The following is a 24,690-nucleotide window of genomic DNA, read 5'->3' on the forward strand; positions in this document are numbered from 1 at the left end:
AGTTTTGGAGTGAGTAGGGAGACATTCTTTTAATATACATTAAGAGTATAGAGCACAGCAGTGTCCGCCCACTTGGTTCTGGAAGAATTTTTCCTATTCATTTTTTTCCGTAAGGATTTCATAAAAGAGTTGTAAGTCGTGAACCAAACCAACCAGCTCTGAGGTGAATCACAGCATCACAAACTTTGATTTGAAGCAATAAAATATTTGAAAATCGTACAAAAAGACAAAGATACAAGACTGTGTACTTAACGTCTTTAATGAGGGAATGAACTATACTCTCATGAATCATTGCAAATGACGTAATCGAATTAAAAACAATGGAAATATATAAAACTATTGATTTAAATTAGTTAATTATAAGTATAGAAACGTATATTTTAAGTTTATGTACAATACAAGTGAATGGTGACCAGAACTTTGAAGCTCCAAAAAGCACAGACAATTGTAGTAAAAGTAATCCAGACAAAACAGATCAATATTTAAGTCCTTTTCACTAAAATTGTTTGCTTCCGGTCGCTCTCTAATGATTGACGTAAGTGCGTTGGCATGTTCAAATGTACGGAAGCCCCGAAATGCATTTTTTTTTTAGGTGTCTTAATGTCTTCCTGAGCCTATAAAAAAAATTCTGTCCAATTTTTTTTTTTCGAAATTTTTTTCCACTCCCAAATGTTGTTTTTTTAAAATAAATTTTTCTCAAATTTTTTTCTCTCAAATTTTTTCCTCAATTTATTTTCTCAATTTTTTTTCACTCCCAAATTTTTTTTTCTCCATTTTTTTTTCTCTGTTTTTCTTTCTCTCAATTTTTTTTTCTAATTTTTTTTTTTCTCAATTTTTTTTCAACTCCCAAATTTTTTTGTTTTAATTTTTTTCTCTCAAATTTTTTTTCTCAATTTTTTTTCACTCCCAATTTTTTTTTCTCTAATTTTTTTCTCCGTTTTTTCTCTCAAATTTTTTTCTATTTTTTTTTTCCTGTTTTTTTTCTCTCAAATTTACATTTGTTAATTAGAAGTATAGAAACAATATATTTTAAGTTTACTGCAAAATGTTCAGATATATTTAAATATATAAGTAGTTTGAGAGTGTAGGGAGAGCGATTAAAAAATGGGTAGAAATAAAATCAACTGAAGTCATCTTTTTAAATGTAATTTTAGAGTGGCATTGTATTTATTATATATTCATGTTCCCTCACATGAACACAATATATATTTTATATAACATGAATATATCTCACCGTATATATTTTACCGTGCTCCAACTTTTCTTTTGCACAGAACAGAGCCATAAGATTACCGGTATCAGTTCATGCGAGATCAGGACGCGCTGACGTAAGAAAGTTCTGAAGGAGATGACGCAATTATGCGCCGTAACACCGGTGAATCGGAAGTAAGAAAAATGTCAACAAATTGGTCAAAAAGCACTTCTCTTCATCCGAGCATATGAAGACATTTTCAGACAGCTTAAAGGAACAGTAAGCAATTCCGTTACGTACGATAAAATCACCTGCCGCCTCCTCTTCGTAGCGATATACATACTCATTACTGTGCTTTTCAGCCGCAGATGTTATTTGCGCCTACGTATGCTAACGACAGCATTCTTATTTGAAGTCGGTGCATAAAATGTCGTTGAGTCTCGAGAAGCTGCATAACCATAAACATTTGCTAAAAAATTTTAAACATCACCATCATTACCGATGTTCAGAATTCAGATACCCGCCGTGTTTTCAAACAATAAAGGCTACATTTCCGGCACAGGCGTGTAGATGCAATTTCTGATATCACAGAGTTTAATGGCATTTACATGGAAAAAGACGTAAAGTCGTTGCATGTGTGAATAGCACATGTGGTACATTTACCAGTAAAAGCAACCCAAAGATTTTCCTGTAATATACCTGGTTGCATGAGTGAAAGCGGCTATTGTTTTAAATCTGCTTCTGAAGTGTCCGTCTCTCTGCATAGTCTAGTCACATGACACAACAAACTCGACGGTGAGTCAGTGATTGTTTGTATTTAACCTCTAGAGCACTATTATACTGTAGAAACCTCCAGTGTCAGCCACAGAAGAATAATAATTGTAAAAAAAATTCTGCTACTTTTGGTGCTGGTAAACCCGATATATTGGTCGATCTCTAGTTTGAGCGATTCGATTGCGTCATTCACAGTGTGTCATGGGCCGGTCGCTGTAGAGCTCTTTTGACGTGCTTTGTTCACTGCGATTCTCTGATTGGTTGATTTTCCCCATCGGGATTATGGGTAGAGTAGTTCTTTATCAGGAATTCCACTATTAAACACCATTTGTTTTTTTTTTTAATGAAGTTGAAATAACGCAGACTGATGGATTCAACTGAAGCATATACCATCGATTAAAAACCTCAGAGCTTTTTGTTTTTGTTTTTTTTGATTTTCTTCCCAATTTGGAATGCCCAATTCCCAATGCACTCTAAGTCCTCGTGGTGGCGTAGTGACTCGCCTCAATCCGGGTGGCGGAGGATGAATCTCAGTTGCCTCCGCGTCTGAGACCGTCAATCCGCGCATCTTATCGCGTGATTTGTTGAGCGCGTTACCGCGGAGACGTAGCACATGTGGAGGCTTCACGATATTCTCCGCAGCATCCACATGCAACTCACCACACGCCCCACCCAGAACAAACCACATTATAGCGACCACGAGGAGGTTACCCCATGTGACTCTACCCTCCCTAGCAACCGGGCCAATTTGGTTGCTTAGGAGACCTGGCTGGAGTCACTCAGCACGCCCTGGATTCGAACTTGCGACTCCAGGTGTGATAGTCAGCGTCAATACTCGCTGAGATAGCCAGACCCCCAACCTCAGAATTTGTTTTTTTAAAGTCTGAAATTATTGAAAAAGAGTTGTGCTGAATAATCTTTCATTATTATTTCCTTTTTTTTTTTTAAATGCAGTAAAACTTTTTATTTTGAAATTTGATTCATATTTGAAAAACATTTGTCCACCAAATCAGTCCTGTGGTGCAACCAACATACAGGTAGAAATTTCGTTGTCATGTGACAAAAATCATAAAACAGAGAAGATCTCTGTAGACCCACAAAACTGTGTGTGAAGATTTAAAACAAATCATAATTTTGTCACATCATTAGATACCATTATTTTGACATTTTAATGAAATGGCACATTTAGTTCAGGTAATTTGGTGCAGCCGTGAGAGAATTTCACTTGACTTAAAAATGCATGATATTTGTAAACAAATATTTTTCACCTTGAAACTAATTTTTGAAAACATTTTTGAAATTAATGATGAAGTTGTGTACGCTCCCATGTAGTCAAGGTGCAAGGAGACTATTTTAGCATGTGTTTTAAACCAGGTTATTTTAAATATTTATAATTTTTATCATCTCAGACCACCTTATTTGTCAATGACCCATAAACCAATTCGCCTATGGAGAAAATGAATGGGATTTTTCAGAACCAGACTGTTGCACTCTATAGCGAGAAAAGAGTTTGCATGTTTATTCAGAATTGATTTAACCAATGACATGAGTTTGGGGCGGGCTTAATTATTCAGTTTGATTCCGTTTAACCATATTATAAGTCTTAATGTAGTTTAGCTGGTAGAGCAATACAAAGATCAAAGCTTCGATTCCCAGGAAGCACATGAACTGATACAATGTATACCTCGCATGCACTGTAAGTCACTTACAAAAACAAGCATCTGCCAAATGCATAAATGTAATCGGAAAATAATGTGCATGTAAATGTGGTCATTGCTTCTGTGTGTGAGCTTTGTCTGTCGCCTTGTTAATTTTACAAATTGTAATGAAAGTATAATGTTACTGCAACGTTCCAGATGATTCCCATAGATTTGGCATCTAACCTAAACAGCATATTTCATATATCTGTCAGAGAGAATTATGTAAACATTCAAGGTTTTACTTTCGTATTGCTGTGCAAATATATGCACGCTTTTCAGTTGCTGCTCGTGAGTTCTCTGAACAATGTGTTTTAGTGGGTTTGTTTGACTTGGACTGCACGCTGTACGCACGCTAGCAGCTCTCTGGACCCCCAGCGTGAGTCTCATTAAGATCTGACCCACCTCAGACACGACAGGAAGGGGTGGGGGGGTAGAGTGGCATGTGTAATGTGTGAGTGGCACGAGAACTTGCCCCACCTCCCCCCAAAAGCCCCCAAAGGGGTCCTGATCACCCCTCACATCTATACACACACTCTTTTTTTTTTTTCCCTTTGCGTGCTCGTCCACATGTTTCCCAGTCTTAACTTGGCTTTGCCAGTACAGACAGCCTGGATTGAACATTAAAGTATCAGTGTACTTCCTGCAGGTCTGTATCAGCGTCTCAAACCATAAATAAAATCTAATCCACCAACAAAAGCAGCCCAGGCCTCCAGTTATGTTGATAAAAGCTGCAGATATGGAGCGACTTTGCTTCAGCACGGCTCTCCTGATGTTACAGATGCGTTACATATCTTGAGTCTGGAGCGATGATGTTAGATTAAATAACAATTAACTTCAATTTAACAAATTTAAAAGAATAGTCGCCCCCCCCCCCCCGTCATCATTTACTCACCCTCATGTTGTTCCAAACCCATATGACTGACTGACTTCCTTAGAACACACAAAAACATAAAGTTATGAAGAATACTAGCTTCCGCCCATTTCCACACTAATTCGTTTGAAAGTTTGGCTATGTTTATGCCTCTCATCCATTCTAGAACAGCACTTTCCTAGACCGAAAACGCATTCCATGGATTTGTGTGGTTGTGGCCTCAGTCACCATTCACTTTCAAAACTAGTTAGCAGTAGGAAAAAAAGCACTGTTACATATATGGAAGATTAGTTTAAGGGTTAACTAATCTCATCATTTACTCGCCCTCATGCCGTCCCAGATGTGTGTGACTTTCTTTCTTTCTTCTGCTGAAGATTTTTAGAAGAATATTTCAGCTCTGTAGGTCCATACAATGCAATTGAATGGTGACCAGAACTTTGAAGCTCCAAAAAGCACAGACAATTGTAGTAAAAGTAATCCAGACAAAACAGATCAATATTTAAGTCCTTTTCACAAAAATTGTTCACTTCCGGTCACTCTCCGACGTTGGCATGGTCAAATGTATGGAAGCCCCGAACCGCACTGTTTTTAGGTATTTTAGTGTCTTCCTGAACCTGTCCTAAAAAAAAAATTAAAAAAAATTGTCATTTTTTTTTCTCTCCAAAATGTTTTTTCTCTCAAACATTTTTTTTTTCACTCCCAAAAATTTTTCTCTAATTTTTTTTTCACTCTTTTTAAAAAAAATTTTCTCTCTAAAAATGTTTTTCTCAAAAACTTTTTTTTTCCCTCTACATTTTTTTTTCTAATGTTTTTTTTCTCTCTCTAAAATTAGTTTTCTCTCAAATAGTTATCATCAAAAAAAATTTCTTCTAATTTTTTATTTTTTTTTTTTTTTTTTTTTAACATATTTTTTTTTTTGTAGGCCATAGGCTCAGGAAGACACTAAGGCACCTAAAAAAAATGTCACCTAGTGAAACTTTTTTTTCACAGTGCGGTTCGGGGCTTCTGTATAAATGAGCGTTCTCTTGTAAACAAAGTGAGCTTCACTTCCGGCTGTATCGCGTCGTTTCCCGCGTGAACATGCCAACACGCTTACATCACGCATTGGAGAACAACCAGAAGTAAACAATTATAGTAAAAAGGACTTAAAAATGTATGTGTTTCTCACCCAAAATGATAATTTTCACTTTAGAAGACATTCATTTAACCACTGGAGTTGTATGCATTACTTCTATGCTGCCTTTATGTGCTTTTTGGAGTTTCAAAGTTCTGGTCACCATTCACTTGCATTGTATGACCCTACAGAGCTGAAATATTCTATAATTCTATAAAAATCTTCATTGGTGTTCTGCTGAAGAAAGAAAGTCATACACATCTGGGATGGCAAGAAGGTGAGTAAATGATGAGAGAATATCATTTGTTAACTAGAAAATAGTTCAGGTTCACACATTAACTGCAACCAGACTCTTTACTGAAGGAACATTGGAAAAAATCAGATGCATATCAGATTAATTTCCACATATGAAAGCGGCCCATCTTGGATTCAGAGTGCTCCAAAAAATGTAAAAATCAGCGTACATTTTGCCACCTGTTTAAAAGCTTCTTGGTTTATTACTCTCATGGTAGTGTGTGGAAACAGGCTAAATACTCACAACTTAACATTGATAGTTTTCATATTTAATATCTGAGATAGGTATGCCATCTAAATCTTCAGCACTGAAACATCAGTGGCTGTGTTGGAGCCTGTTGGATTTTCTTCATCTTCTGTCGAGTTTAGGCAGAATTATTGGCCCCTGTGTGAGTTAATTGATCCCTCCGCACAGCTCTGATAATAAATCTACAGTGTTTGGATTGGATTTAGTTTTACTGCTATAGTTCTCAGTGTTTTGTATTACTCTCCGAGCTGTGATAAATTCTCAAGGGTTTTGTGATAAATGAATGTGTGGATGCTTGTGACATTTTCTGGACCGTGAAATAATGATTAATAAGAGGTTTTGGGATTTTATGTTTATTTTTAAAATTAATGCTTGCACCATTTGTACCATAACAGAAGTAGTCTTGTTCAGCAGAAGTATAACTTGTGCATTCAGCGTTTTCACACACTCAGAGTTTTAAAGGGATAGTTCACCCATATCATTCCAAACTTATATGATTTTCCTTGGAGATGTTTAGCAGAATGTTTATGCTGCTCTTTTCCATTCATTAAAAGCATATAGTGACCAGGGGCTGTCAAGATTAAAAGAGAACCAAAAAACGTACTATAAAAGTAGACGGGGGTCAGTGACGTGACGCTCATTTGTTTTTAACCAGATTTATTAAGATTTAAAAAATAAAATACATTAACCATAAAATATACACACAAAAAATAATGTCTGAGGCTTAAAGTGAAAAATAAAACGGTGTAACCATCTGGTGAAAAATAGAGTCTTATTAAAAGCTAGAATAATAATTTTTGGAATAATATTTTATTATTATTTCTTTAAAAAATTAACAGTGAATTTTTTTTTTTTTTTTTTTTTTTTTTAAATATTACTAATATTTGAAAAACTGTTTTCCACCAAATTAAAGTAATTGGTTAACAAAAATGTAGGTAGCAATTCTGTTGTCATGTCACTGAAATAAATAAATAAATAAAAATAAAACCCATTTGTTCAGGTCAATTGGAGTGACCATAAGAAAACTTATGCATATTTGTGACTCCAAAGTTCATGATATTTGAAAAAAAAATTTTTTATTTGTTTACCTTGAAAAATATCTTTGAAAACATTTTTTTAAATGAATGATTAAGTTGTGTACATTCACATTTATTCAAGATGCAAGGAAAGTATTTTAATACCTTTTACCTGATGGCTACACCACTTTTTTTAACCCTCCTGTGGTACAGAAAAAGGGCACCTCCCTTTGGCATTCGCTGCCATTTTTGACCCGAAGGGTTTGATGTGTAAACTTTTTGTAATTATGATAATGACACCATTTCTTCTCCCTCAAGAACAATAAAATTATGCATTTCATTTACAAATTTGACCATTAATTTGCATATACAAATAAGCAAATTTTAGAAAAATAAAAAAAAATAAAATTCAGAACCTACACTTCTATAAGTTGGCACATGAAGAAAATATGAGAATGTGACATACTCCGATCAGCCACAACATTAAAACCACCTGCCTAATATTGTGTAGGTCCCCCTGTGTGCCGCCAAAACAGCGCCAACCCGCATCTCAGAATAGCATTCAGAGATGATATTCTTCTCACCACAGTTGTACAGAGTGGTTATCTGAGTTATCATAGACTTTGTCAGTTCAAACCAGTCTGGCCATTCTCTGTTGACCTCTATCATCAACAAGGCATTTTCATCTGCAGAACTGCCGCTCACTGGATGAGTGTTAGATTGCTGTCATCAATGGAAAGCAACAGACGACTTGTATGCCAACAATGACCAAAAGATGGCTGTAGATCACCAGTTCATATTTGTGTGTGTGTGTGTGTGTGTGTGTGTGTGTGTGTGTGAGAGAGAGAGAGTGAGTGTGTATTTTTTGCACTGAGGATGTTTTAGAGTCTCACCCTGTAATTTATGTCTGTTTTTTTTTCTGCATTGTTGCTGATTTATTAATTGTATCTGACAGATCAAAAAAAAAAAAAATTGCTCCGTTCTTGGTCTTTCCCATTCATTTTTAATGGTCGGACAGTTTTGACCGTGAATACCAAAGATGTCGTTTTTTTTTTTTTTTTTTTTTTTTACGATCACTTAGACTCATTGAATCAAGCCCATTTTTTATTTTTTTTAATTTTATTTATTTTTTTTTTTTGTGTGTGTTCAGAAGGCAAATACAGCTCAGATAAAGGAAACCGTTTTTATTAAATGAGGAAAATTCATTTCGGTCAAAAATGACCGAATACCATAGGAGGGTTAAAGTCATGAAATAACTTTTTGTAGAAAATGCTATGAATGTTTTAAAGAAAATATGAAAAGATTTTCAGTGAATAACGACTTAAATTTATTCTGTTAACGGACTACTTTTATGGTACTTTGATGGAGCTTTAATTTGACTTTTGTAGTAATTTCTGAAAATTGTGACCGTTCAATTTTGGGGTGAACTATCTCTTTAAAATGCCACGTTTTAAGTACACTTTTTTTTGTTTTCGTTTTACAGAGATAGGCTAATAGATTTCTTCCCAGAACCTTTACAGCGTTGACTAACAAAAAATCTGTTCTTATCACTTTAGTATTAAAAATGTCCATTTGATATGATTGAAGGTCCAGTCACTCGAACTTTAAAAACGATTGCCTCTATCTCAAAATCTGTTGCGTAAAATGTTCTTCCCAGTACATTTGTGTGTAAATCACAGAGATCTCTTTCAGTGATGCATGCATGTTGTTTTAGCATTCTGTCAGTGCTCTGAGGAGATAAAAGTGCAAACTCAGTGTGTCTGAGAAATATCGCTGTTTTTCTTTGCTGTCAAATGCATCAGTGTTCCTGCCAGACACAACATGATCCAGATGTATCGGCTATTTTTGGGAGTTTGCCTTTTTCAGCCATATCTGTAGAGCTTGACTGAAACATTCCCTCTCAACATAAATTTTCGCCGTGTGTGTTGCGGGTCGAGTTTTGCTTTTGGCAGCCGTAGTTTAGTTCTCTGTCCCTAGATGGAGATTCAGTAGGAATTTCTGGGAAAGTCAGTGGGGTCTTATATGCATGATGGGACATTTGACCTGTTTTAACACCAGTTACGAGTCAATTTGTGTTGTTGGTGAAAACGGTGGTTTTAAATGATGCATTTGCTCTAAACGGGGAGAAATATTAGTGGTATGTTTTAAAAAATGGACTCTCTCAATGCATATTGCTGGTCTTATTGTGAGTGATTCATCAGTAAAAACATTATTCCAAAGAAAATATTTTTATTTTTTAGTAACTCAACAAAAGATGTGGACATGGCCGCAGTGATTTAATAAAATAAATGTATAGTTTGCATGTGCGGCGTGCTTCAAATGTGAGTGCTTGTGAATGTGTGGAGCAGGTGCAGACATAAAGACACAAAGTGTTTGTTTTAGAGCTCGTTGGCTCATACACGGAAAACATCATCATGAGCATTGCACGTTTTCTTTTGTAGCAGATGACAGTGAGCAGAGCTCTAATTCACTTTGTAGCACGAGGCACCTACAGACGTCATATTTATTTAATTATAAAGCAGCCTTTTGCGGTTTAATAATCACAATGGGTCATGTAGTGAAGTGAGAAGCTACTGTCAAAAACACACAGAAACGGAAAGGGCTTCAAAATAAAAGCTTCCGCTAAAATAAAAGCTCAATTAGAATGGAAAAGAAGTATGACAGAAATATATCACTACTGTGTAGTTTTGTAATATTCACTGTGATACTACTACTAGTAGTAATAAAAATAAATCAATAGTAATTGTATTATATTTAAGCAATATCTCACATCTGTGATGCTCTGTTATGCAGCACTTTATTTGACAAAATATAACTCCAATATTGTGTTTAGGACCGTGCTGTGAGGTTCTGTATAAAACCTGTATATTTTCTATATTATGTATGATATTATTTTATCTTTTGATTAAAGTTTTAATTAATTAAATTATTTAAACACCATTTTGATGATAAAATTGAAGGAAACTGTTGATATGGAATTCTGAAAAAATAGAAATAAAAAAACAGCTATCGGTATCGGCGAGCACCGAAAAGGAATCGTCGGTGCTCGTAGTCGTTCTAAAAAAAAAAAAAAATGGTATTGGGTAGTGGTGGGACAATATAACGAATTTCGATATATCGCGAACCAAAAACAGGGATGCAAAATACTCACCTTTCAGCTAGTCACCTTTTCTGAAGCTAATTTGCCCAATTTTTCTGGTAGAGTTTTCTATATATTAATTATTAAAATCACTTAAAAGTGTTACTTTAAGCTTAAACGCTTCTTATACAGATGAATGTAAACTCAATGTTATTACTTGTAAATTCTACACATTATTTCAAACAGTGATAGCTCATATCATTATTATACAATTTCATGATATAATATGAATTAATAGAATGTAGAATTTCTGTATTTTTACAAATGATGACGACAAACAAATAAATATACACTTTCACATACTTTTTTCAGGACAGGTTTTGTTCAGTTCTGTTGCTTGTTCTGCACCTGATCAGCCTTCTTGTAGAGCAACTCTTATTATTTAAACTTCGAGCATTTATATTGTGTATTAAAGAACTTTATTTTGATGAGAAATTATAATGTGCATTTTGCACAAACATTTTTTCAGAAAATAAAAAGAATTCTGTAATATTTTGTAATTTGCATGTTGTTATTCTATCAAATCGTGAGCCTCATATCGTATATATCAAACAGAATTGTCCCATCCCTAGTATCGGGACGTCACTATACCATGGTATTTACATGATACTCTATGGTACTTCAAAGTATGCCTTAGTATTACCATTGCACATGTACGAAAAAACACTTTCTAATGCATTTGTAAAGGTCCTGCACTGTTTATTGTGCAGGACCTTTACAAATGCATTGTGCTTATCATATAAAAGTAGTTATTCTTACATTTTTTTTTTAATGACTAATGGTTAAATTGAATAAGTTACAGATGACATTCAAAGCTGTAATTTATAAAATCTCTGAGTTGGTAGATTGGCAACACATCCTGACACATGCCAGTCAGAATGGCTTCATAAATGGTATCAAATTCAGCCGTATGAGCTATGAAAAGACTGCCAGCTGTAATTACAATAAATGAAAGGAATTATATCGCCAAAACAATATCTAAAAACGCCCTTTGTGCAAACTATTGTAGAAAAGAGAAGCGAGTATATATATTCCTGATACTGTGGTACTATGGCACGGTTCTGTTATTCAGGTTGATGGGCCACTAGAATTTTACTCTAAAATGGTTCCAGATGTTCTAGAGGTGCCCTATAGTTTGAGACGACTGGTCAGTTGCACAGAACCGAGATCATTTGTCTCTTAATTACTCAAACTCCTCTCACCTCCGCAGAGAACACACTAGCATCCATCCGTGTGGTATGACAGCATGTGTGTTTGCCGTGACGGAGGTTGGAAGTGGTGAGGGATATTTCATGTCCGTTGTGTTTTTGGTTTGGATGATAAACAGCACATAGCGTGTGATACGCTTTTCAGACATTTTTGGAATTGGGTAGAATGCAGTAATAGGAGTTACTGATTATGACTTATTGGATGATGTCCATTGTTTTAATGTCAGTAATAAAATAATCAGGATCTCCCTTGGTCTACGATCTGTAGTCCGATATCATTGTGATGTCAGCAGAGAAATATTCCCTGACTTTATTTATGCTTTTCAAGACTTTCAGCGGTTTATTTTTTTCTTTTGATTCTCCATTCACGTTGATTGATTGAGCTTTTTATGGTCAAGATACACGAATCACTAACTTAAGACAAAAGTAACTCTTACTTTGAAAGAACATCAAGTTCTCGTGCAATATTAATGCATGTTATTCTTTCATGAAGTCTAAAAGTTGAATAAAACATCTCCACTGCAGAAGGAGCATTAGTGAGGCAACACGCTCACTGCAAAAAAATAATATAATTATTGAGTATTTTTGTCTTATGTTGAAGCATAATGTCAATGTCATAATGTCTTTCTGTGAAGCCCATATTTATAATGCATTAGTAATATCTCATTATACACCTTCTAATACATGTTATAACTTCTCATAAATAATGATAATGTATTAGAACTGTGTAAGGCTTTCCCTATTGGTAGTTTTACTTTATAGTAATACAATTCAAAAGTTTAATTTCATTAAAAATGGCGGAGAGCATTGGCGTAGATTTGGCTTGATTATTGGGGGGGTTTTTGCAGCGTGAAGCATCTACATGTTTCCATTGATCATGGTATAAATAATGGGGGGGTTGTACTTGCTTATTTGATTATGGGGGGGGGGGGTTACGTCCCCCCATCCCCCCTGTAAACTACACCTCTGGCGGAGAGACAGTATGGCCGATATGGGAAAAATTGGTATTCTTGAAATCCTCATGACGCAAGTTCATGATTTTAGGATGTTATGAGTGAAAATATCAATTTTTCAAATTTTTTGACCCATAGGTGGCTCGGTCTCCAAACTCTGCTTGTACCCTCAGATCATGGTCCTGATGAAGCATACCAAGTTTCGTTTTGATAGGACAAAGTGTTGCCGAGATTTAACCTTAAATTAAATTATCGTGTACTTTTCGCCCTGTTCCTCACACAATGCTATCTTATGACATCTAAACAGTTTTACTGTTGCGCATGAATCATTTTAATGTTTGCATTACATAATCAACTACATTTACAAGCTTGTTTGAGTGTGATCAAATTGCTCGACTGATAAATTGTTGCACATGTGATGTAAAGGAGCGGGGTACAAGTCCTGAAGAGCACACGAGTCCACACGTGAGCCGAAAGTGTCCTAGAAGCACCACAAAATGACATAGTTGTGTTTTTAATCTAACATTTGCTTTTTATGACACTATTGGTTAGGTTTAAGGTATAATGAGCCATGTAATATCATTTTGCAAAAATCAGTGGCTTTTTTGGATATCTGTCTAATAAAAGAGGCCAAAAGTAATAGAAGCATAAGTGTGTAGATTATCCACCCTCGTCCCGTGCGTCCTGTACGTGGTTCTCTCTGATGCCCCCTGTGGCGGTGTAGAGCGCGCGGGGTCTGTTTGTTCAGCAGTTAGCGTTTAAACCCTAATCAGAGAAACTCTGTTAATGGATTACTCGAGTCCCCAGTGCGAGCACCGCGCTCATGTGAGAGTATCGAGTTCCCAACTTCACCGTGAACACACTGTCAGGGGAGTATTGCAGGTATTTGGCTTTAAAAATAGCATGAGAGTTTGGACAGGTTCAGTTGTGAGTATGTGAAATGGAAAGCAGAATATCATTGCGTAAGGACTCAGGAGCACTAATGGGGTCTGCTCCGTCTCGTGGTGGTCAGGTTTCTCTTACAGACATGGTTCAGTGGCAAAAATGCAGCCGTTTGTGTTTATAAAAACATTTGGCTAATGTGTGCTTAAAACCAAGACAGTGTAGGATCTAGGTGTAATTGGACAAGTCATCAAAATGTTTTAACGACTCACCATTCATTTTTTAGACATACTAATGCAAAGGAGTGGCGCTCAGAAAGCAGATAAGGAAATCACAGTACACGTTTGAAGAGGTGAAATAAAAGCTCATTAATTATTAACTAGACTTCAGCACACATTGATCAAAGCTGCATCAGAATGATTCAAGAACTTGCAGCTCTATCTTGACAATCTCTTGAAAGGTCAGATTGCTTATATATCAGTGCAGATAGTCAGCAACTCTTACACAACTTTATGTAATGGCACAAATCAGATTTCAAATGAAGGGTGGGATGTTTTATATATATATATATATATAAAAAAAGGGTGTAGGGTTTGGCTGTAATAACATAATTTAGTGTCCCAAACAGTTTCCCAATCATCCATTTCCAGGAAGAAAGATTAAGTTGAGCAATATGAAGCAAATGTTCAGTTGTGTTATTGTTGTGCACAGTTCAAATGTTCAGTGATCAGAATCAAAACTGCTGCTTGTCCAACAAACTTCCTACAGTGAAAGTTACAGCGCCAATAGAGGAATAGTTCACCCAGAAATGACATTTTTGACATTATTTACTTTCCATCATTTCCATATGATCTTATGTTGTTTATGGAACACAAAGGAGATGTTTAGCAGAATCTTTAAGCAGCTCTTTTCCACAACAGTTCATAGTGACCACATCTGTTAAGTAACAAAATTGGCAAATGACCGCATCAAGTCAGAGAGTTGAACTCGAGAATCGGATCAGTCTGATTCGTGAGTGAATCGTTCAGTCTGTAGAAAAGAATCAGCTCGATAGAATCATTCATTGATGATAATCGTCCGGTTCATGGAAAAGAACTGGCTCAAAAGAATCATTCATTATTGATAATTATCTGGATAATTGAAAAGAATCGGTTCAAAAAATCATTCATAATCTATAATCAGCCAGTTCATTGAAAATAAACAGCTCAGAAGAATCACTCATCACCAAAATCATCCGGTTCCTGGAAAAGAAACGGCTTAAAAGAATCATTCATTGATGATAATCATCCGGTTCATTAAAAAGAACCAGCTCAAAAGAATCATTCGTTAACGATAATCATCTAGTTCATCAAAAGGAACCGGCTCAAAAGAATCATTCATTGATGATAATCATCCGGTTCATTAAAAAGAACCGGCTAAAAAAATTATTCATTATTGATAATTATCTAGTTCATCAAAAGGAACCAGCTCAAAAGAATCATTCATTGACGATAATCATCCGGTTCATTAAAAAGAACCGGCTCAAAAGAGTCATTCATTAAAGATGATCATCTGGTTCATCGAAAAGAACCGGCTCAAAAGAATCACTCATCACCAAAATCATCCGGTTCAATAAAAAGAACCGGCTCAAAAGAATCATTCATTAATGATAATCATCTAGTTCATCAAAAGGAACCAGCTCAAAAGAATCATTCATTGATGATAATCATCTGGTTCATTAAAAAGAACCAGCTCAAAAGAATCATTCGTTAACGATAATCATCTAGTTCATCAAAAGGAACCGGCTCAAAAGAATCATTCATTGACGATAATCATCTAGTTCATCAAAAGGAACCGGCTCAAAAGAATCATTCATTGACGATAATCATCCGGTTCATTAAAAAGAACCGGCTAAAAAAATAATTCATTATTGATAATCATCTAGTTCATCAAAAGGAACCAGCTCAAACGAATCATTCATTGACGATAATCATCTGGTTCATCGAAAAGAACCGGCTCAAAAGAATCACTCAATAACGATCCGGTTCTCGAGTTCAACTCAGTGACTCGATTTCTTTGCAGAGTTAATAGCTCACTTGAGGGGACCATTATCAGTGAATATTTTTTTTTTTTTTTTTACATTTCAGTCTGTCCTTCACACAAATCCACCAAATAGCTTCAGAAGACTTGGAATATAGCGCACAAGTCGTATAGACTACTTTAAAGCTTCTGTGATTCATGATCACTATAAACAGATTCTGCTAAAAGTCTCCATTTGTGCTTCACAGAAACAATAACAGCATACGGTTTGGAGCGGTATGAGGGTGAGAAAATAATTGCAGAATTATTCCTTTAACAGTCTGTGGCGCTTCTTGGTGTCAGTTGTCTACTGGTAGTGTTTGTCCATCACCTGTAGTACAGCGTCCAGTATCGATGGTCCCAGATCCAAACTGAACGTGAAAGCCGTGTCCGTCTCATCTGGCTGTGTTTCCTCTGAGTTTGTTTGTGTTGAAGCTTGGCCAGAGCTCAGACTTCCACGAGCAGGACTTCTGCTGATGCTGGTCGGCTCAAGACGCAAACGCTCTTCCTCCTCGTCACATTCGTCGGTTTCCAAGAGGGGTAGCGAGCTGCATTTCTGCCTCTGATTGGCTGGCGTGTGTTCCCAGATCGGATTGTATCGGCCCGATTCTTCCTCATCCAGGTTTATGCGCGGAGGCTTCGGTGGCGGCGCGCAGGCGAGGAAGAGGTTCTGCTCGCTTTGAGAACTCTGAAGGAGAAGACTGTGACCCGCCTTCAAGAAGGAGAGATCGCCAAAGCTGTCCGAGTTTCCCTTCGATCCGATGTGGGAAAGATGGCGGAAGTCCCCAAGAGGAAGACTGATCATGTTGACCGACACAACCTCCTTTCGGTTTGATACTCTCCTCGTCCACTTTCCAGATTTTGAATTGCGTAATGACGTCCTTAGTGGCATCTTAATTTCTCGGTTTCTTCAGTAGTTTGAGAACATAAGTGACAGACTGCGGTGGGAGAAATGTTGATTCTGAAAAAAATAAATATAGGAAAACGTTTATAATCTGTGATCTTTTTATCAAGTATTTATAGTCCGAGCAATTGACTAATTCTTGAGACATGGGACAAAACTTGTCCTATAACTTTTACCTGCCAAAAGTACCACTTTTTCCACTTTTAAATGAATTTGAACAGAAATGTACAATTTCTTTTGCTTTTATTTTTAATTATGACGTTATCACTTTTTACCCCTAAAACCACCATACAGTGGGTGAATACCTCTGAATTTGCGTCCTAATCAAGCTCTGATAAAAGTGATAATTGTTTATTTGTTTTTTCATTGTTATAAAACCATGCCCGCCCATTTTTTCTGGAAGTATTTTTCTCCATTCATTTTCTCCATTGCAATTCCTTAAAATCCTTAATTAAAGAGTTGTGAGCCATGATCCAAACCAATCAGCTCCGTGGTGAATCACAACATTACAAACTTTGATTTGAAGCAAAAAAAGTATTGGAAAATCATACAAAAAGACAAAGACACAAGACTGTGTACTTAACGTCTTTAACTCTTTATGTGTCATTTTGACCAGGGCGACTTCTTTCTGTTTTATTAAGATTTTTTACTTAATCCAATTGGAATAAAATTCCTTGACTTTGTTCAAATATGGTATCTGAAAACAGATTAAAAAAAAAAATGTGGACCATTTTCTTTTGATTTTTTGCTTTTATTTCACTTTGTTACACTTGTTGTGTTCCTGGTCAAAAATGACCGGCCGTTGGAAATGAATGGATTAGAAATATTACAAAGATATATTAAGTGTTCAGGAGCATCACAATCCTTTGGATGAGCACATATGTGGATGTGTATTTGCACACACAAAGTCCTCGGACATGTGCACAGGCACACAGACACAAACGCACAAACACACACTCACACAATGTGTGTTGAATGTCCTTTTGTGCATCGTCTTTCCATGTACACGCTTTGAGGAATATTTCAAGATCTACTCATGTTGTGTTTGGGCTCGTTTGAATCAGGATAGTCTGCTGTAAGTTGTTATATGTCATTGTCTCTGTTTTATGTATGTTTCAGGAAGTAATAAGGAAAAACTTTATAAAAAGACACTCCTGTTTATTATATTTATGTGTGTCTGTGGGAATTTAATACATTAAACAAATGAAACAAATTTGCTGAATGAATCCTATCAATAAAAAATATATTTTTCTAAAACATATGTTCAAAAAGGAGTAAAAAGCCTGTCATAATTACTACAAAAGAAGTTGATAAAGATCTAATGCAATATTTTGTGATAATATATGCAGTATGAGAGATTTATAAACAATCTTAGTTGGCCGGTCATTTTTGACCGGGAACACAAAATGTGTTAGAACAAAACAAACACAACATAAGAGTTAATGAGGGAATGAACTACAATCCCATGAAGTATTTCAAATGGGTTAGGGTTAGGTTAGTGTCAGGTTGGATTAGGCGAGGAATATAATATAAAACTAGGTATTTAAAGGTGCTGTAAGTGATTTTTTTTCATGGAAAGGTATGCAAAATATGTACCTACTTCCTGAAAGATATTAATAAAACAAGTGTCATGAAATATCTCACCGGTTTCTGTGACAGCTCTAGACTCAGTGACACTTTCTGCCTGTCAATCATTTTGCTCGTTCTCATAGGTTTGTAGTTGCAGCGAATTATTGAGGCTTTATGCCATTTTTATGCCATGTTGCTCATAAGAGTTGTCAGTTGAGGGCGCTGTTTTGCTGCTATTGTTTTTGACAACTGTTTCCTATTCAGATGTGTAATATATTTGCTACATTGGGCTTTGAGAAGACCTCCACTGGTCAAGAGAAAAAGTTATCTGGATAAATTTGTCATTTTTTGGAGGGCTGGAACTGGAACTGGAAAAAGGAGCCAAATCAGAGCGAGAATGTGTTTTGGATCTGAAAATGTGTGTAAAATCCAATGTTTTGAGCTATAATTGGTGTAATACTGGAATCAAGTGAAGTGTCTGATCTAACACATGTACCGGAACAACACTGTACTGTTTATATTGTTCTTACTGAATCTGAATCAAGTTATTAAAACGAGTTTAGATTTGTCATCTTCAGTTACAGATTAACAGTTAAGATTGCAACATCTTTATAGCCGCTGGCTTACTCCGTCTTCTAACTGTAAAAAATTTTTGATTCTTCCCTTGTGGCTTTTTCAAACTGGAATGTAAGTCAATACACATTCACACAATTTGTAACACTTACATTCTAGAATGCAGATTAATGTATAACTATTAGTGACTCCAAAAAACGGAATTCTCAGAGTATGTTCTAAATTGAAGTATGAATGCAATCCAATGTGAAATAAATTACTCAGGATTACACATTTAGAACGCAGCTGTTCTTAACTTAGGTTAATTAGTCCCATTTGTTTTTGATGAAGTACTTAGGAAGCACTTTACCCTGGTTGGCATTACCGGTGGACCGTCACAGACCTGTATTCCGCTTTACGGTTCGCTCACACATTAGATCAGTTTTCGTGACTCGCAACACTCACTCTTTAAATTTGTATGGCACTACAGAAAACATGTTTTGTTGGCCAATAAAGTTTTATCGGCACTTTAGTGGCAGCGGGAGATGGAGAGTGCGGACATAACGGCATTCCTTTTCAAACATGCAACAAGAGGGAGGGAGGAAAACGGTGGACTGTTGTCAAGGAAAAGTGTGACTTTGAGGGTTTAAATGAATAAAGCCATTAAACAACCTAAATTTTAAAAACACTCACTGTCAATGTAAATATACTCTTACAAATGCTTCTCTGTGCATGTAAACACTTCCCTACCAAATATAGATCTCATTTAAGTTCACAGTCAGAATATTTTTGTTATAGTTTTGCTTATTGTTCCAGTCTTACCTGTTAAGGTGTGCAGGTACAGTCAGGTAACTTCTCACGCCCACGTTTCAATGTCAGGGATTCGGGGTAGGGCTGAAACCAGCTAACGTTAGATGTGTGACCTAGCATGACAGGACTTGTTAGGCTATAAAACAGGTTAAACGAAGTGAGTCTTTAATCACTAGTGGATATCTGTCTCAAAAACTCAAAAACAAATCGATTCATCCTGTTAGAATTCATCCAAACATCATGTTGTGATTCAACATCTTCAAAGTACAAAACATGTACACTGTAAAAAAAAAAAAAAAAAGGTATTATGGGATGTCATTTTGGTGCCTGTATATTAGAGGTAGATCGATATATCAGTCTATGTCGATAGTTGTCAATAGTTTTTTCATCATTTAATAATTTCAAAATAAGAGTCCATTGTGTGTTTCGGGCTTGTTTGTTCTTAAAAGTCTCGCGTTATGCACCATTTTTTTCTGGTTATTATTGGGATTTTGGTTGAACAAAAAACTAGTCATTTTGGACTTTTTGTCTTTGCCTGCCATAGTAAAGAAAGAATAAATTATTTTATTTTTTTATTCTATAAATCGATTTTAAACTATTGGCCGATTAATCGTTTATCAGGCTTTCCCACCACCTTAGTTATCGGTATCAGCAAATTCCACTATCAGTCGACCACTATTGTATATTTAACAGTTCACTATAATATATATATATCATTAAATGATATAGCCTATGTTAATATACTAATCTACTGTAACTCTGCTTTGCACTTTTAAATGTGAACTATTATACAGTAGTAACTCATGTGGTAAAATGAAAGGCCACATGTTGACTTGAAGAGAGTTGCCCTTTCCAGGAGTAACAGCCAATAATGCAATAAACATTAAGTAAACAACATAAAACACTCCAGTATATGCAACTGATATCTATAAATATTTAATCTGAAAATAGAAATATTTCATTGAAAATTAATCAGATGTGATTAGGAATGTCCAATTATTGTTTTTCACCATAACTTTAAAAAAAAATAAGGCTGGGCATAGAAATGCATCAATTCTTCGACTACAAACTCTTCTGACATGTTTAGTAAGTTCTGTTCTCTGTTTTGTGCAGCTGTGTTGTGTTCTGTTGTCACTATCGCTGTTTTTAGATAAAACGAGTTTTCTCTTGAATGCCCCAATGTCACGAGGGGTCTGCGTGAACTGTTGCTCTCGTGAACGTGCACAGGAGATCAACGGTCAGTGAACATTTACACTAAATAATACATTAGATTTCAGTTTGTTTCTCACCAAATCTTATCGTATGCTTTCATAACAATCATGAGTCTCATGGAATAATTAGACTTCTGAAGTCAAAATAATTTTCTGTGGTAATCAACATTATGCCACACATAATTTTAGAATAGTTTTTACTGTAGCATGTTTACAATTTTTTTATGTTAAAATTACAAACATTTTTTACAGTACAATGCCCCTTGATTACAAATCTTCTTTTTAGAATATGAACAATGGAGTGTACAAATCAGCCACTTTTATGACTTTATATAAAAGCAACACCACATCATGATAGTGGAAGTAAAATTGTGGAAGTGGTGTGAAATAATGCTCATGGCAACAAGGAGTTTCTCTTACCGTATTTGAAGGACTCTTTACTGGGAGCAGCTTTGGTGTTTTTACTTGCTTTTGCTACTAGAAGTTCCTCCGCTTGCAAAGTACAGAGTCCTCCTTGGATCCCAAGTGTTAAAGTCCAAGTTAAAGTAGAGTTTGATTTGACAGGTGAGTGTTGTGTCAGTAAAGTGAGGTCTTGATGAAGCTCTACGGGTACAGTCGGTCCTCTCAACTAATGCCTCAGAGTTTGTTTGGTCTTCTGTGAAGTCACACCTGGCAACAGTGTGTTGGCGATTGTTCTGTGAACTGCACTCTATTATATGGAGGAAGTGCTCACCTGAGCCGTCTCGCCCTCTGATTTTCAGCACGCAACTGGGAAAGTTGTCACATTCGAGAACATCCCCTTTCTGTCAGTTCATTGGAGTTGTGTTGAAGTCTCGCTGGAGGGCTGATGACACTAATCTCCATGTCATTGTGTCACTCTGTAGATTTCCTGTTCGCTGTCAGCTTTGCTAAAGCTCTTCCAGTGTGAGCCGTGGTGCTTGAGAACAAAAGAGCTCCCTCACTGTGGACATGTATGTACAGGCTGACCAGTGTTGCACAAGTTCTGTTGACATGTTGCAATTTCACCTTGCACGCCTATGGCAGTACATGCATCAAGACCTAAATACAAACCTATTTAATTTGTCTCCCAAGTCCCAAGTCAAGTCCAGACAAGATTTGTTGACAATTTGTTGAGAATGATTTCAATGCAGTTTACTCAATGAATGACAACACTTATGTCTTATCGAGTAAGACACTTGACTGTCAGTATAAAGAGTTGTCCACATTGCAGCTTATTCTGGGTAATAAAAACACACTAATACGTTTTCCTTTAAAAAAATCGATTTTACTATGTTTACGCCTCTTATCCACACAAGAATGACGTTTCTGTTCATCGAAAACATTCTCTAGTACCGCAAACTTTGGAAAATGATGTTACGAAACAGAAAAACGCATTGGTGTAGACATGGCCTCAACATTTTCGTTTGACATTTCCTAACTTCATGGTTTTCGGTGGAGGAAAACACTGTTCCAGTGTGGATGTTGTTCATGTTTTGTGGATGTTTAATTGGTCTACAGAAGGAATCAAATCTACTCAAATACTTTCAAGTGCCCATTCACTCTTTTGTTTTACATCTGTAACAGTATAAGGATGGGCGAGGTGGAGGCGGGAACCGGCTGAACATTCAACATAACGTTTAATGGTAAACATAATCTTAAACAAACATAAACAAAACACACATGCAACGTGGCCGCATGCATCTCTCTCTCTCGAACCGGCACCTCCAGCTCCCCTTTATCTCACTCCCCCACTGATCAGCTGATTCAGCGCCAGCCGTGCACGAACCGACCACGCCCTCCTCCTCGTCACACTCCTCCCCCACCCGATTCAGGCCGGGGCGCCACCGGTCTGACCAACTCCCGCCCCCCATCTCTGGAGAGGAGATGCTGACCTTCCGGCAGAGAGAGAGAGGAGAATTTGCTCACCAGCTCCCGGATGCGCTGTCGCCCGGTCCTCAACCGCTCCTCCGACCTCTGGCGGACTCCAGCTCGCTCCTCCCCTGGCGGACGGCAGCGGTTCCTCCATCCCCAGGCAGACAGCCGCGGCTGCTCCCCTGGTAGATGGCAGCGGGTTTCGGCACCATTGTAACAGTAGAAGGATGGGCAAGGGGGAGGTGGGATCCGGCTGAACGGTCAACATAAAGTTTAATAGTAAACATAAGCCCTCTATCATTTTTGTATTTTTATTTACATTGGAAATCTTTTACCTTGTTTTATTGTTGTGTGCGTGCAAGTATACACTAGAGAGGATTTGGGCTTTTGAGAAAATGTTTACCTCCCCACGTCTCCTGGCACTGAATTATACGATTATTAAATCAAGGATGTGCTGTTTGGATTTCTTGGAGAGCCGTGAAGCAGATATTTGGGCTCTTCATTCCACACAAGTTGTTCAGTGCACATTAATGGCAGGTTTTGCACACATGTTAGTCCCAGCTTTAAATGCCAAACACTCGTATCAGTATTTTAATGGAGAATAGTGGGGGTATATTGTGTATTTTTGCATTATTTAGCTTTAACATTCACTTTGCACTGCTGTTCCAGTAAATGAGTTTTACTCATTTGAAAGTCAGATTGTGATTCTATTATATAATGCATATTTCAAAACAAGAAAAGCACATAAGCACTTTATTAATGAAGGCAGATACCACAGTGCAAAGTTAAATGTTCAAATATCAGTTCGGCACTTTCCTTATCTAGTGTGTGTGTGTCTGTCTGTCTGTGTGTGTGTGTGTGTGTGTGTGTGTGCATGTATGTGTGTGTGTGTGTGTGTGTGAGTGTGAGAGAGTGTGTGTGTCTGTGTGTGTCTGTGTGTGAGTGTGTGTCTGTGTGTGAGTGTGTGTCTGTGTGTGAGTGTGTGTGTGTGTGTGTGTGTGTGAGTGTGTGTGTGTGAGTGTGTCTGTCTGAGTGTGTGTGAGAGAGAGTGTGTGAGTGTGTGTCTGTGTCTGTGTGTGTGTGTCTGTGTGTGTGTGTCTGTGTGTGTGTGTGTGTGTGTGTGAGTGTGTGTGTGTGAGTGTGTGTGTGAGTGTGTGTGTGAGTGTGTGTGTGTGTGTGTGTGTGTCTGTGTGTGAGTGAGTGTGTGTGTGTCTGTAAGTGAGTGTGTGTGTGTCTGTAAGTGAGTGTGTGTGTGTCTGTAAGTGAGTCTGTGTGTGTCTGTAAGTGAGTCTGTGTCTGTGCGTGAGTGTGTCTGCGCGAGTGTGTGTGTGTCTGCGCGAGTGTGTGTGTGTCTGCGCGAGTGTGTGTGTGTCTGCGCGAGTGTGTGTGTGTCTGTGTGAGTGAGTGTGTGTGTCTGTGTGAGTGTGTGTGTGAGTGAGTGAGTGTGTGAGTGTGTGTGTGTCTGTGTGTGTGTCTGTGTGAGTGTGTGAGTGAGTGAGTGTGTGAGTGAGTGTCTGTGTGTCTGTGTGAGTGTGTGTGTCTGTGTGAGTGTCTGTGTGTGTGTGTGTGAGTGAGTGTGTGTGTCTGTGTGTGTGTGTGTCTGTGTGTGTGTCGTGTGTGTGTCTGTGTGTGTGTGTCTGTGTGTGTGTGTGTGTCTGTGAGTGTGTGTGTTTTATGAATAAGGTGCATTGTGTGTATTTAAGATACATAAAATGTTAGCTATGAAATGAGCCTTTGCAAGACAAAACAGTCAAATACGCACATTAGTAGTGTCTCATAATAACCCTTAAAATTGGATGTTGCTTGTGTTATAATGGATTATATTCTAAAGTATAACTATGAATAGGGGAAGTCTACATCTAAAGATGTATTATAACTGTAGTAATAATTATTTATGAGAAGTTATAACATATTATAAGGTGTATTATGAGACATTATGAATGCGGTATAATGCCTTTACAATGCATTATAAATATGGGCTTCATAGAAAGTGTTACTGAAATGTAATTTCCATCAGCATCATTTCCAGCACAGAATTATATTAAACACAATACAGAATTTGAGATGTGCTGGAAATCTCCTGTGATGCATGAACACACAATGCTAAAAGTGCCTAAAATTAAAGTAACAGCTATTTAAAACAACATACCTGAATAATAACACATCCAGTTTAATGCCACAGACATTTAAAGGAAACTCTGTCGCATCTTCACTTGCAGTTTGTGGACGAGTCGAAATGATATTTTGTGGAAATCAACAATATGTCAAAAATGCTGTTAATTTGTACTTTATTTGCTTTGGACTTTTTTCAGATGTTTATGTGA

General features: G+C 36.9%; 2 protein-coding genes across 3 annotated transcripts in view; one reads left to right on the forward strand and one right to left on the reverse strand.

The window, feature by feature from the left end:
• Positions 1-24,690, forward strand: part of dnajc17 (DnaJ (Hsp40) homolog, subfamily C, member 17) — a 64,066-nt gene that overhangs the window by 28,803 nt on the left and 10,573 nt on the right. The gene's annotated exons all lie outside the window — the stretch shown is intronic.
• On the reverse strand, positions 13,618-21,438 carry LOC127455250 (cdc42 effector protein 2). 2 transcript variants are annotated; one of them, XM_051722972.1, is made up of 3 exons: positions 20,915-21,438; positions 19,296-19,396; positions 13,618-16,409 (listed from the first exon to the last, which is right to left on the reverse strand). In XM_051722972.1, the coding sequence occupies exon 3, from the start codon at positions 16,338-16,340 to the stop codon at positions 15,756-15,758; it is 585 nt and encodes a 194-aa protein (XP_051578932.1). In that variant the 5' UTR covers positions 16,341-16,409; positions 19,296-19,396; positions 20,915-21,438; the 3' UTR covers positions 13,618-15,755. The 2 variants fall into 2 exon arrangements, with proteins under 2 accessions (XP_051578932.1, XP_051578933.1); XM_051722973.1 differs by having other exon boundaries at positions 19,296-19,419.

This window comes from Myxocyprinus asiaticus, chromosome 17, assembly GCF_019703515.2.
Source record: "Myxocyprinus asiaticus isolate MX2 ecotype Aquarium Trade chromosome 17, UBuf_Myxa_2, whole genome shotgun sequence".
In the NCBI taxonomy this organism is placed as follows: domain Eukaryota; kingdom Metazoa; phylum Chordata; class Actinopteri; order Cypriniformes; family Catostomidae; genus Myxocyprinus; species Myxocyprinus asiaticus.

What these genes read in the sequence shown, in the direction of transcription:
- LOC127455250 (XM_051722972.1), bottom strand. Translation starts at nt 16,340, where the DNA reads ATGCCACTAAGGACGTCATTACGCAATTCAAAATCTGGAAAGTGGACG.